Consider the following 15,169-nt stretch of genomic DNA (forward strand, 5'->3'; position numbering starts at 1 on the left):
CTGTCATTCACAGTATTTGTCATTGATGAAATCTTAATTTTGAACATATGAGAAAACATTCTCACCCCAATGATTTTTTTTCGACATATTGATTTTCTAGACGAAAAAAAATATTTGGGTAAGAATTTTAATAGTGTTCAAGAATTTGAACTTAATCACGAACCATATCAGAGGGAAACTGTGATAGCAGAAATTCGATATAACTGTCTTACTCTCTCTCCTCTGTCCCCGCTGTATAAAAATGAAATTTGGGTAAAGTGGAGAATAATTTCATTCATAATAATTTCAAATTTGAACACACACACACAAATACCCATCTCTCAAGAAATAAATTAAATATATATATATAGTAACCAGTGCAGTGTGTTGAAAAAAGAAAATTTAGGTCTTTTTTGGGGACAGTCTTAATTTTTGACATTGTTAAATAAAATTAAAAAAATTAAAAAAAAAAACTAACTGAATCTTTTTCTGTCACCGTGTTTCCCAATTCATAATTTACATTCATTTATCAAATTTATTTTTAACAACATCGATCTTGTACTGTTCGGGTTTAAACATTTGTTTACCCCTGACATTTGAAGAAATACAAATACAACACAGAACTCTGTGTTGTATTTCTATTTCATGATCATTTCACCACAACTAACGTGGTGAAATGGACGTGAAATGGAAATAGTAAACTATGGGGATTGTAAACGATGCCGTTTTACAATCCCCATTCCCATGAAGATTCCCCCAAGGTTTCAAGTGGTGGAAGTAATATTTAAAAATTCTTTAGTAAAATAATTTTTACAAAAGGAAGTCCTCCATAAGTGAAATATTTAGATCTTTCAAAATCGTTTCCAGTAGAAAATATTTAAATTATACTCATAAATTTAAATATATTGAAAATAGACTTAAGACTCACTACGTAAATCAAACGCTGTTTAAATATTTTATCTACTGCGTAATTTTATTTTTAAGATAACACAACGCTCTTCTATTTTTGTAAACTTTTTTTTGTGGATGAATAAAAGTGGGCTAAATCCGATTATAAATACATGGAAAATACTTATCAGAGACGTAATATTAATATTTGCCAGTCGGGTAGATTAGTGTCTCCTCTCTCCAGCTACTCCAGCTAGCAGGTACAGACAAATTTGTGAATGTCATTAAGTGATAGATGATTTTCATCTTCCGGTGTGAGAGAATTTACTTCTTATTGGAGCGCAGTAGCAGCTTAAAAACGTACATGTTTGTCCTGTAGCAGGATTTTCGGATTATCTAACCTTAACCAATATACGGTACTAGTGCACTGTACGTTTGCAACCTTGGGTAGTTGGGATTCGCTTAAAAACTGCGTTCAGGTTTTATTTATCGTTAGACATTGCTTGAAGTCGGAAATAAAAAGAATATCATTCTTCTATCATTTCTGTGAAACGGTAAGTACGGATATGAATCAGGATGGTTTAGGATCTTTTGTAAAGAAGATACCGCGTTTGTTACCGGTATACATTGGAGGAATATGATGCCCCTAAGGGAACTGACGAAGTTTGAACGAGGCGTTGTGATAGATGCCATGTTGCAAGCCTATCTGGGCAAATTGTTGACAAATTGGGCGATTCCAGTCAACAATCAGTAATACCATACTGAGATGGAAGCGCAAGGAGTCAACTGCAAGTGCTACCCGCAGTGGACGATCCATCACACTTACCGAAGGTGACTGTAGGATGCTACGAAGGATAATATGTAAAAACCGCCATTCATCGGCTGACACTTTGAATGCGGAGTTCCGGGCATCGACTCGAACACGAATATACACAAAACATTCAAAACTGGAGCTAAAAAGATGGATTTCCATGGTAGGACCTCAATATGCAAGCCCCATATTACCCGAACCAACATGCAGATTGAGTCGTCTTCAGTAATGCAAAGATCATGTGCAATGGGACGTGGATGCTTTTAATCACGCTACACTCTTTACTGAGCAGATGGACGGCTGTGGATGTGACTGATGCCCGGAGATCGTTTCTTACCAGTGCGTAACCCAAAATATGAAATTTATAGGTGGCGGTGTGATAGTATGGTCCTGTTTTTCCTGGTTTGGCCTCGGACATCGGTTTGTGATGTCACGAGCATTGCACTCCGAGAGGTATCTGGACAATGCAGTACTTCCTACTTTTTCGGGTTTCTACGGAAACTGACCATTGTCTCTTTTTTTCACCGTGTGATAAGGCTGCTGTAACTGCGTGCTCTGTGGGCATGAACATCACCACACTTGACTGGTCTCTTATAGAGCCATGATCTCAACTCTATTGAACATCTGTGGGATGAATTGGAGTGTCGTGTGTAGGTCAAGGGACATCCGCCACACAACTGTCCAAGACTTCATTACATGGCTACAGGAAGAATGGTCCAAAATTCCCATTGATCGCTATCGTAAGCTTATGGAAAAGTATGTCCCGATTGCTGCAGTCACAACAGCGAAAAGAGGTTCTACATCTTACTAAGGTGGGCCCCATGGCTGTTTGTTCCTCACACTATGATGTTCTTTAACTTCTTTCTAAGCAGTGTATACTTATACATCTTTCCTAAGTTGCAGGTACAGAATACTATTATAAGTCTAGCATAACCATTAATTCTCGTTAATACTCATATTTATATTGAATTTAACAATAAATTTATAAAATTGATGGACATATTGAAATCTAGAATTTTAGTTCTTTCGCTGTCTTTTATCGTCTGAAAACATCATCTGTACAAATAAAAAAAATATGAATTCGCATTCGCAGCGTACAAGAAACTGGTACTCTGCTAGTTTCTTGTTTTTCATCCCAACAAACAGTCCAAATACCTTAATACGCATATATCAGACAATAAATATATTGGTCTCATAACCTAAGCTGTCTCCACCATACTCCAGACAGTCCAATCCAATCCAGTGTGTGACTTATTCACAGAGCTGTCCATCAGTTCGCCATCCATGAATTATATTCATAGATAATTGACTGGTGGCAAAACTTTTTATTTCTATGAATGAACTACTCTTTCCAATCTAGAAGGACTGTTAGACCATTGGATTCGATTACATGAAAATTTCAATCCAGTACTTGGTTTGCTGTTATGATTATACTTGTTGGATCTCTCATAATCCGGGATGCCTTTTATTGCCAAGAAGATAGATTCTATATTTACTGTCCTGTTCGGACAACTTGTTGCTTATCAGAGGCTTGAAGAAGTTCTGTGTTTGGTTTTTAGAACTAGACTACCGGGCTATCTAACTTATGCTGACCTACAGTACTAATGTACTATAAAGTTTACGATCTTTCGTGGGTGAAATCCACACTAAAATAAATAAATAAAATAAAATAAAAATGGTGATCGTAACATCGCAAGCATATCTGCTATTCCTATCCATCATGTAAAATTTATGATGACTATCTGTATCGAACAGAATAACGAAATAAAAAATATAGCTCGGAAAAACTGCCACGAGCCTTAATAATAATAAAAAGTGAGAGAGAGAGAGAGAGAGACAGTGAGTTCATTTACAGTTTTGTGAGAGCAGTGAGTTTTAGCACAATTCCTTGACCTAAGTCTAAAAGATTCTCCGAATATTCTGGAGGCATGTTTTAAGGCAGTAACAGCAAGGGTGTTGGATCGGCCCAGAATTTGCTGGATGAACTGTCATAATTGCCCGATTTTTGTGAGAGCAGTTCAGAGTATTATGGGAAGCAAATAAAACAACTAAAAATTCTGCTGATCATGTGATCGTTGAAAATCAATTTATTGTGGTGGTAAGTCACCATACATCAGTATTTTATTTTATTTTTATGACTATCTCATCCATGAAAAGTTGGACACCTATAGCACATTAGTCTTGGATAGGATAACATGAAATTCGGAAACCGTGCTCTGTAACTATAACAATAAGTTTCGATAAAAAGAAAGATCAGGTTGTTTATTATCTGTCAGAATGAATTTTGGATAAATTTTAATATGGATCACTTTTGTCCAGCAATTTAACTGATATTGTATAGTAAAATGACAACTTGTTGTTGCAATACACGGTTCTAGGTGAGCCTTATGTGTACTGTTCGTTGACGTAGAAAAAAAAAAGTAAGTGAATTTCTTGTCTTTCGTTGAATAATATTAGGCTATTGTTTGGAATTAATTACTGCCAGAGCAACTAAGGCTATGAAGCCAGTTTATTGTCTGTTACTTGCGCGCTTCTTCTTTCAAGTTTTCGTGTGATGAAAAACATTAGTTTCCTGAAGGAAAAATTTTGTTACCTCTTTTCAAGGCTAGTAATCTTAAGCGAAATTATTGAAATCATCGTTACGGAAAAATTATCATTATTCTAAATGCATTCGATTTATCAAGTTATATGTAAAGCTGTGTAGTATCTTTTTATTATTATTATTATTATTTTCCCTAAGTCCAGTGAAGTAAGAAATTTCGGAAATTGGTGTTATATTGACTGAAAAAAAAAATAAATAAATAAAATAAATAAATTAAAAAAATCGTGGGCCATGTCTGAATCTGTTTTCATGATTTGTGTTCATGATGAAGTAGATTTCATCATACAAATTCGCATTTAATTGAATTACATTTTTTTATGAACACTTTTATGCTGATAAATTTATCGAAGCATGAAGATTTACTTTCATTTTTAAGTTAATTAAACGTAAGTTTTTCCTTTGAAATTTGTTCATAATGCATGATTTTCTGTATTTTATTCAAGTGTATAAAATAAGCCTACAGTAATTACTTTATTCTTTTGTGTATGTAGATTTTTACATATTCATTAATTTTTAATTTAAAAACAAAACGTTTATATCATTAAGCTACTTTACAAATATCAGTCACACTGTAATTCATTTATTGGTTGCAATCGTGTTTGGTTCTTAATAAAGCAAAACAAAGTTAATCCCTCCCACTCTTATAGGCATAAGAATTTGAAAATATTTTTACTAAGTACATGAGGCACTGAGTATGTTGGGCAATGAGCATGCAAACGTTTCTCTAACAGAAAGGTTGCGTACTACGGCTCAATATTAATAACAAATTCATTAGTCTTGTCAAAAGAAGAAAGATATGACATGATGATGGACCGAACGAAGTACTTGTAACCGTCCTCTTTATTGTCATCTCACTCTGAAGTACACTGGTATCTCACTAATCCGAACTAATAAAAACCATGCTCGTTCGGTTTAGCGAATTCCCCCCCCCCCCACCAAGAGACAATAACTAGCGTTTAAGACAAAAATAATGAGATTCTAATGGTACATCAATTTAATTCTGTAAATAAATTAACTGATAGAAAAAAGCTACCGTACTGTAATGTAAAACAAAAATAATAATACAGTACACAAGTTTTTTAGTAAAAAATTTAATTTGTATGTATCTGTATTGTTGAGAATTCTGATTTAATAAAATTGCGTAGTTCAGTACGTAACTTAATTTGCGTAAAAAATATCACTTTCTTGTACACAACACAAAAAAATGTTTCAGAAAATAAAACAAAGTTTTTATTTCTTTGTAAAAAAGTCACCGATTTTCTTTTGCTTCTTGGAAGTTAAACTTTTTTCGCATGCTTCTTCTCGGAGCTGCATTAGCAACAAAATTTATGGAATGGCGTATTGTATTATTCTGCTTAGCCCATTCTATGCACATATTAAAACTGTCGGCTGCCTCTTCATGTTTTACTTTTTTTTCTTCGAGTTCTTCATCGTCTTCTAATTCATTATGTAGCGTCATATTTATCATTTCAGCATCTGATTTGATTTCGAATTCACTTTCGGTTCTACCTGTAATCCATTCCGTAACATCTGTTTGTGAAATTTCAACATCTGGATTTATATTTTTAACCAAATTATGCACGTTTTGAATATCCTCTTTTTGTGTATATTTGTGATTCATGCCGACAGTACAGTACGTACTGTACAGTATAAAAAAGCAAACGTGAACACACACAATAAATCAAAATAGGCTTTCAGTATAACCGTACAATCGACAGTATCAAAAAATACTGTACTGTAATAATAATAAAATAAACAATAATAGTTAACATAATAATTATTAAATAAAAATAATAGTACACAAAATAATAATACTTAATTTTTTTTTTTCTTTCAAACCTCAGTTCGGATTACTGGAGGGTTCGGACTAAAGAGGTTCGGATTAGCGAGATACCACTATATGTCTAAAAAACAAAAATCAATTATTTTTCAGGCTATTTAGATGTTAGAAAACGGACACAATTGAAACTGCAATTTCCCACACCCATGTATCCCCCTTTAATACTTATTCGCGTATTACAGTAAAAGGCTTGTAGTTTTCTCTGTTTCTCGAAGTCACTACAGAATTATATTAGAAATGTTCAGTTGCAACCAAATGAAAATAAGAGCTGTGATGGTGATTCAGAATCAATAAACGTAAAATGAAAAGGGAAAAAAAAAAAAGAAAAAATAATATTATATCTAAGCTATTACATATCAGTGGCTTGAATTGAATTAATTAGCATTGAAAGGAGAGATTATCTGACTTAGTTGTACGAGAAGTGTGCGTGAAGGTTCACTTAAAATAGGCTGCCGGGAGTTGGAGAAGATTTTTGTTTCATATTAAAGCTGCATTTTATTGAAATTAAAAAAAGTAGCAGAAAAGGTTGCTTACCACTGTTCTATATATCAATGTCTAAAATTAAAAAAAAAAAAAAATCAAGCATTCTTCAGGCTGTTTTTTCATAGTTTATCAGATACGGGATAAATTTCAAACATTATTAAATAAAGTAAATAAAAGGAGCAATTTCGTTCCTTTTAAAATGTCGCTGATGTTACATTTACGTCTGTATATATTTCAATGAAATATACTGTCTTTTCTATTTTATTCACTAAATTTGCTGTATAGTTTTTATGATTTCTAAGAGCAATAAAGAAAACTTTTTTAGCATTTTTTGAACCCCTCCCTAAATTTTTTTTTTTTTTTTACTGAATTCATATTTATTCTAATATTAAAAAAAAAATTACCTTGTTGCTGACTTGCACAAACCACAAAAGAAGCAAGGCTGGAAAAAAAAAAAGTCAAAGCATGTTTTCAAAACACCGCCGATGTAATGCTGCTTTATCCTGATAATTTGCAATGCAACCTTTGTTTTGTATTGTCGGTTAATTTAGTCAAGCTCCTTATGCCTACTATTGTCTGATTGTAGCATGTTTGTTTATTTTGAGAGAGAATTTTTATAAATTTGTTTTGCTGTTAACACACACGCACACTTGAAAATCAGTATTTATTTTATTTCTTTTGCAGTGTTTCACAATGCAGTGGAAGCCTTCTCCGTGTTTTCTCCGTTAAACCGCTAAGACTGTAGGCATTTTTATTCTAGGAGAATGATGGACAACACGAGCTTAGCCTAATGACTGAGTTACAGCTGAAGCCACCGCACATTTCGGTCAAGGCCAGGGCTCAGGAAATAAACGCGCGAACTGCTACTGAAGTTCAGCCTACTACTACTACGCGTTGGGACAGTCAGAAACGATGGATACCCCAGCAGCAGCAACCACAGCTGCACGCGGAGTCGAGCCGATCCATAGCTCCGATTCCGTTGGCATCGGTTAGTAGTCATCAGTGGTCAGCTAACGAACCTCATGCTGATCCTACTCGTTCACATTCAGAGCCATCAGTGAGTATCGCAATGAATCAAAGTATTTCGCCTGAATCAGTAAGTGTTATAAGCGCGGGCCAGCTGGCACTCCTAAGTTCCAGTCACTGCAAGAGGTGCAAACAGGCAACTTGTTGTTTGTGCGGGGAGTGTGTGCCAAAAATAGACGAGAAGGGCCTGGCTTCTGATGTCATATGCTGTGTGGAGCAGTTTGGCCAAAATGGCGGGCGAGAGACTAGTGACAGTGCAGTAGAAAGTCAAGTTTCGGTATTTCACACATACGTCAGTGATCACAGAGAATCTGGTGAATCGGTGAAAAGTGAACGGACTGCTCTTTCTAATAGCGGACAGTCGGGTGATGCGAAATGTGACACGACATGTTCGAGAAGCATAAAGGAACAGGATAGTCCCAGTGATCAAGGAGGCGACTGTGTAGACGCCAGCAACAGGTCAGAGCCGTCGGCAGCACCCACTTACCTAGTTACCTGTACTCTTCAAATCAACAACTCGGACTCCACAAGAGGAAGTCTAGAGTCGAAACGAGGTCTGCAGGGTGCGGGGGCCAGTTCACATTCACCTGTGAAAGAGCAAACAGCTTCCACCGTTGGAAAGAAATTAAGCCTAAACTGTGAACGCGGACGACGAAGCAGTGAAACTGCTGAGAACGAGGAGGCTTCTAAATTTACTTCGTTCAGAACTTCGCGTGCTTTGGGAGAGTCTTGGAATAGTGCGTCTATCTTTAGAGACCGCTCCTCCGATGATAGATTACCTTCTCATTCAGAGGGACCGAAGAAACAGGCGGAGACAGTTCCGCAATCACCTTTAGATGAGATCCTTAGTACGTTAGAGAAAATTTGCGATGAGTTTAGTACAGCAGGATGGGCCGAAGAAGAGCCTAGTGTGACAGCTTCTCACATTGTTTGTCCTGAGAGAAAAGCGAGCAGTGCACGTGGCGCGTTTAGCGATCCTGCCATAACAACCTCTGATGAAGGAAATAGCTCGGTAAATTATTCTTCTCCTCTTCACGAACATGAGGTAAATCGTAGACTGTGTGATTATGAAATTGAACCCTGCGGAAAACAGGTAAAATCTAACTTGTCTAATGATAGCTGTTTCGTTCTTTCAAGTTCCAGTTCGCCCAAGGATGGGGTAGTAAGTGATGAGAAAAATGACCTTCACAACACTTTCAGCAGGACGCTACCTCATGTTTACAAACAAAGTTTTAAACCGTCAATTTCTACATCTGTCATTTTCCCCAGTTTGTTGGTTACCACGCTAGCGAAAGTTCCTGCGACAGATTCTGGTGATTCCTCTTCTCTGGATTTTTTCCAGAAATCACCTGTACGACCGAAGCCTGACTTGCCGTCATATTTAACATTAGGAAGAAAGGGAACAAGCAAAAATAAATCTCATGTTAGTGAAGATAATGAATTAGGATCTTCAGAGTTAGAAAAAGTGCGTGCCATACTAGCTGGATTAGATTTTTCGAAATATCGCCGTGGAAAGTCGGGAAAGCAGAGAGAAAAAGCTGAGAATTCCAAGGAATCTCCGGCTTCCATACCCGAGGACGATACAATGGAGAAATCTTTCCGAGTTCCTGAACTTAACATTTCAAAACGAAAAGATATAACGGACAAACTTAAGCCACAAGGGCCTGCCACTGCACCTGCTTCTCCTAATCTCAGTTTGCCTCGTGAATCACGGGCATCAACCATGTCATCATCATCCCGCAAACCTTTTCTAGTGGCTCGGAGCTCTTCTTTCTCGCAAGTAGAACTTTCTGGTTCTGCAGGATCTAAACAAAGCGACAACACTTCTTGTGAGGATCAATCTAACAATCTTAAGGGTATTTGTACCCTTCCCAGGAAAAAATCACTAGTGGATGTTGCTGTTATGTGCGAAGAAGCCAAATCATCCAACACAGATATCACTGAATTGGAAATACCCTCTTGTGATATAGTGAAGTCAACTTTGTCTGTGGATTCTGCTGTGGACTCCGTTACTGACGAAGGTCTCGTATCGGATTCAGACTCAGCACCGTGTTTCGTCAACGCATATTGTAGTGTCACATCAGCAAGTGCTTTGCCTGTACCAGGAGATAAGCTAACCTCTTCAGTCCCTTTAGAGGAACAGCCTTTATCCGAAGTTCGAAAGAGGAATGAAGACAAGAGGAATGTTGTCGCTGTTGCATCTTCTGTATCAGACAAAAGAAAAAGGCGAAAAGGTATCGGAAGTCCAGCTGTTGGTTTTCAGGCAAGCGGAAATGAGGTACCTAAATCTGGAAATGGTCGTTCACTTACTTATCCTCCGCAACGAAAATGCTCCATTTCAGAAGAAGAATTGGATTATACATCCGTGGATAGTAATGGATTGAAATCTCTTAAAACTGGTGTAGACTTGGCAGTACAACTAGTACCAGAGGCCCACCGTCAACCAAGTGATTTATCATTAGCAGACAGTCACCTTTGCCCGAGTGAAGTTGCAACTGAAGAAACATATCAAGATGTAGTAGAAAGTGTTACAAGCGCTCCTAGTGACCTTCAGCGGCTGGCGCTTGATGACAGGAACGGAAAAGCCTTGAAAAAGAAGCATCACAGTGATCCGGGTGGTGATAAAGTAACGGGTGAGAGCGTGGACTTCCCAGAATTGATAGCAGCTGCGGCTTCGAGAAGTGAACCCGAATTGGGGGAACCCGCTGATTCAATAAAACATGCAAGCAGTGATGGAATGTGTCTAGAAATAAAAGAAACTGGCGACAGTCCAAATACACCAGTCTCAGGCATTCATGCTGGAATGGTATCCGGTTCCCTGACTCCATCTCCTCTAAATCAGTCACGGTTCTTTTGTCCAGATGGTGATCGACTCGGAATTGAACTTAGTGATCGGTCGTATTATAGTAAAAGTCCTCAGGAGCAAAGGAGGTATTCTAAAAAGAGGCTTAGGGGACCGTATGGTGAGATGTTAGAAGAAGAAATGAGAAAGTCTGGTGAGAAACAGAAACCCTCTTACGCAGAAGATCTGAGCTTTTTGCACGAATTATGCGAACCAAGGCACGAATCACGTGCAAGCACACCAGTACCGGCTACGGCAAGTGTCACATTTCCTTCAGACTGCTCCTCTAGGCCAACTTTCTTTACTGGTAGCCATTCTGTAGATGATTCGGCTATCCGAACCACTTCGGAACACGTGGTGCCTAAGAGAAAGGTCAGTGCGTGTTATCCATTGACTGGTGACGATATCACGCAACAATTATTCATTGCAGAGACCCCTGTCTCTTCGGGCGTGACAGAGAACTCTGATTCCGCAAATAGTGCAACTGGTGATATATCTTGGACGGAAGATAACCCACCGGATATTAAAGATGATGCAGATTTGGAGAGGTCAAATTCAGTTACGAGAAACCAGGTAAGAATCTTTATATATTTAAAAGAAGTGCAGATAATAACATCAACAGTAAACGAGGTCATCATCTGCAATGTTTTACAGCGCACTGAAACTATTTGTTTTTAGTTAAAATATGTTTTTTTAATCTGTGCGGTTCTTTAAGTGCTTGTGGTAATAGAACTGTGTGTAGGTGATAGATCTACTTTACAAACTCGAAGAATTTCCAATTGGAAAATTTGTCGTATTAACATAAGATAAGAAATGATAATATGTAAATAAAATATCAAGGAAAGCTTAGATAAATGGCATACCTAATTATAAAATAATAATAAAATTGCGCATTTAATGAAGACTTTAAGATAGTTTTTGTGAATTTAGTTATCGAAATGGCATGCTAATTTTCCTATAGCTTGCTTATTGAATTATTGCATACTCTGAGAGTACTAACATTAAATTAATGTTTTAATTAATTAAAAAAAATCAACAGTTAAGTAACACATCTTCACGAACAGTTTCTGATGAATATAAATGAATAAGTTTGTTCGCGCTTTTGCCTACCTGTCATTATTTTTGAAAAGTACGCGGGATACTTACACTAAATATTGTCATACTGTTGCTTCGGTACCAGCATTTACTTCTTTTCATACATCATTACTGTTTTCAGTAAATGTTCCTTTCCGGTACCTACATATACTTGCAGTATTTGTTGAGTAATATTACAAGTGAGTGCATATTTTCTAGGCTTTCTCCTACTGTAACTTTTTAGTTTTTTGCGATCACGGATGTAGTTTGTTTTCCATTGTTAAAATCACGCCATCATCTAGTGGTATTTAACGAAAGATAAAAAAAATGTAAAAAAAACAAACTAATATTCTAGGTTCATGTATTAAAAAATATAATATTTTCTTGCTTGCTTATTATAATAATGTTAAACAACGAGGGAAAGCTTTTAAAGTTTTTTTGGCTCTTTTATGCTTCATAAGAAGTGATAAACAAGTATGATGCGCAGCAGTACCACTAGAAACGCTAGTTCCAAGAATTCCCCCCCCCCCAAATAAAACAAATGAAATAAAGTTCAATTACCTTCATGCTCAAAATTCACATGAGATAGTTCTTAATGTACAAACACCTTTGTAATGACTAATAACAGCACATCACGTCTAGTGACACCAAAGTGACTTCACGTCTAGTGACATCACATCACGTCTAGTGGTCCTTCAGAACACACGCAATTTACAGACAAAAAATACTAGTTTGGTGGAGGTGGGCGGTAGATGGTGTTGATGGAGATGATTCGTAGTAGAGGTTCGGTGTAGTGGTTGAGATAGTTGTAGGTGTCCACCCGCGATGAGGCTTCGAACTCCTTGGAGGTATCACGAATAATAATAATATGATGACGTGTTTTGCTGATTTTGTTTGCATGCTAGTTATCGAAGGTATTTGTCTCCTAAACTGATATCACCTGTTTAGACCTACATATAATATGGTAATATGCTGCTGCGTGTTATTTATTTGCCGAGTCAAGAAATACAGTGCCTGATAGTGTATCCATTTGTTTTGCACAATGTACATCTTCAACTCATTCATACACGCCCACTCACACGAGAGAGAGAATACCGTTTGTATACACACTTTCTTTTTCGAAAGATATACTCTCAGATTTGTATATGTGAAATTAAGAATATGTATAACTCTTTAATTGATTTCATTCCATATGATGGTTTACTACCCTCATATTCTATGAAAGTGGCTTTGATTGGGTTCATCAGATATGTTCAGTGGAACTGACATTGAGCTTTGGGCTTGTCAAGGTAGGTTGTGGAGTTGGCATAAGCCTCGGGGTGGATAGCATGACAAGGCACTAATACATCGCCAGTGTAAATAGAGAACTCTAGAATATTTTGTTAGGTTTCCTCATTCACTTTCATTCATTGAAGCTAACGGGGCTATGCCAAACCATATGCAACAGCCCTATGCGAATGATTTAATTAATTAAAAAAAAAAAAAAAAACCGGTGCACTGCAGGCATTTAATTTTCGCTGTTCTGCCCTTTCCGAATTCATTCTTTCTTTTACCAGTAACATTAAAACTTTTAGTCACTTAAGGACTTAGTTTTCAAAGGTGGGATAATTAAATATTTATCATAGTAGAGTGTATTTATGTTATTTTAGGATTACATTGTATTAAATAAAATTTATGCAGATTTAAGTAAGCCTTAAATATTATTTATATACAGTATGATGAATCCGAAAGTTTAATCAAGATGTCATACACTCCAAATGAATTATCAAAAATATCAGTGGCTAAATGGATTGAACTGCTATTTTTATGTGGTTTTTAGCCCACGTATGATATGATTAGCACGTGTTAATATCCTTCTTTATACGTTATTTCTATGTCTACGTATACATTAAAATAATATTTTAATTAATTGCAAAAAAAAAAAAAATGAGCAGTTAAGTAACATATCTTCTTCACGAACAGTTTCTGATGAATATAAATGAATGTTTCTTTGCGTATAACGCATACCGTAACGTAAATATACGTTACACTTTCCTTTATACGTTATTTACCGCAAAATATTTTGTCAGTAGAATTTTCATGAGAAATAGAATGAATCGAATTTTTTATAGAATATTTTAAGCCGTTCATTTGCTAATTTTTAATTAACAAATTTTTTTTGCGTGCCTTTTCAAGTATACTTTTTTCATGCACAAGTTGGTAATCCTCGTATATCGAATTTTTTTTTTTAAAAAAAGCTACTTTTTTTTCTTTTTCTTTTTTTTAAAGAATATCAAAGATACGACGTGATAGTTTGATTTTGGTTAGTCCATTCTTACACCGTTTTCAGTATTTTAGTGTAGTCCTGTTGACATTCCTACCAAATTAAATGACTTTCAGCACCGATTTAACTTGAATTGTGTGTGTGTGTGTGTGTGTGTGTGTGTGTGTGTGTGTGTGTGTGTGTGTGTGTGTGTTAATTCCACTCATGAAAGGCTGTTTTAGCCTATAGTAAGTACCGTGGTTGGGATAAGGGACAGATAATCCTGAAATTCTCTGGAGACTAAATCTGGAGATTTTTCAAGCCATTTTAGGCTTCCACTAAGCAGGATGGTGGTCTCACATTGAGCGATGAAAATTCAGATATCCACGTTTAGATTAGAATCCACAGTCTGTCAGGTGGAGAGTTGATATGCTTGCTATCTATCCGCCAGCCACGTCTGACAAACTTTCGTAATTCTTCTTAGGCTATATAATTCCAGGATTCATTGTTTTCGCGCCAAGCTTCTTAATAAAGTTGTTTTAGTCAAAATTTAGGCGCCAGACTTTTGAAGACTACGCTTGCCGTTCAGAATAATTTAACTGTCGTGCGATTCAGTATGTTGGTGAATGTTTCTTTCATTCTAAATGTAATATTAAGAGTGAGAGCGAATGGGTGAATTTTCATTTTAATACTTCACCTATTTTTGAAAGAAAGTTTAATGCATATTATTTCGATTATTTAAAACTTATCGCGTAAAGTCTTCCACTTTCTGAATAGATCTCGAAATTCGGAATTTTTTGAGGGATAGAGAAGAATTCATTATCGAATAATGAGTCAATATTTCCATTACAAATTTAAAAAAGAAAAAAAACATCTTTACTGACCTAAATTCTGATGGTAGTGTATTATCTCTAAGATGGAGTCTAGTTTCTTAAGTGCCGAGATAAAAGTTCCCTTTTTATCGCTTATGTTTATAGAATAGACAGACTTAAATCTAAGACTTCGTTTTTAACCGAAACTACTCCACTGTCTAGATGTTCTGTACTAAGGATAGTGCACTCTTTTCCTTTTTATTATTATTATTTTTTTTATTTTAATCCATAATGAATAATGCCATTATGAAAAATGAAAAGATTTGACATACCACAAATAAAACATCTTTTTGGCTTAATGAAATATTTGCATTTAGGATTAATATAAAATTTGACAGGTTGTTTCAGTTGAGTCGTTTTAATGGAAAAAGTATTGCTACAATGAAAACAAACAAAACCAAAACAAAATAAAAAACACCTTAGCATCAATTGTTGAACACTGTACAATAGTTTCATTACTCACGTTTTTTTGACCACAAACTTTTTTTAACTTTCTTTTCGGTGAGTTAT

The 15,169-nt window shown here is 36.0% G+C and overlaps 1 protein-coding gene across 4 annotated transcripts in view; it reads left to right on the plus strand.

Annotated features, from left to right (window-relative positions):
- Positions 1–15,169, plus strand: part of LOC150104769 (rho guanine nucleotide exchange factor 17-like) — a 678,990-nt gene that overhangs the window by 23,611 nt on the left and 640,210 nt on the right. For 3 of the 4 annotated variants that reach the window (XR_016548548.1, XM_090395338.1, XM_090395339.1), the window contains exon 1: positions 7,391–11,044. Coding sequence is in view for 2 of the 4 variants with exons in the window: in XM_090395338.1 (XP_090251464.1) it covers positions 7,394–11,044 (3,651 nt within the window). In the remaining 2 variants the exon portion in view is untranslated. Of the gene's footprint in view, positions 1–7,287; positions 11,045–15,169 lie in introns of those variants that run through there. The other variant, XR_016548547.1, reaches the window with a different exon arrangement.

Source organism: Typopeltis vanoorti, chromosome 7, assembly GCF_054136105.1.
Source record: "Typopeltis vanoorti isolate ZY-2024b chromosome 7, IOZ_Tvanoo_1.0, whole genome shotgun sequence".
In the NCBI taxonomy this organism is placed as follows: Eukaryota; Metazoa; Arthropoda; class Arachnida; order Uropygi; family Thelyphonidae; genus Typopeltis; species Typopeltis vanoorti.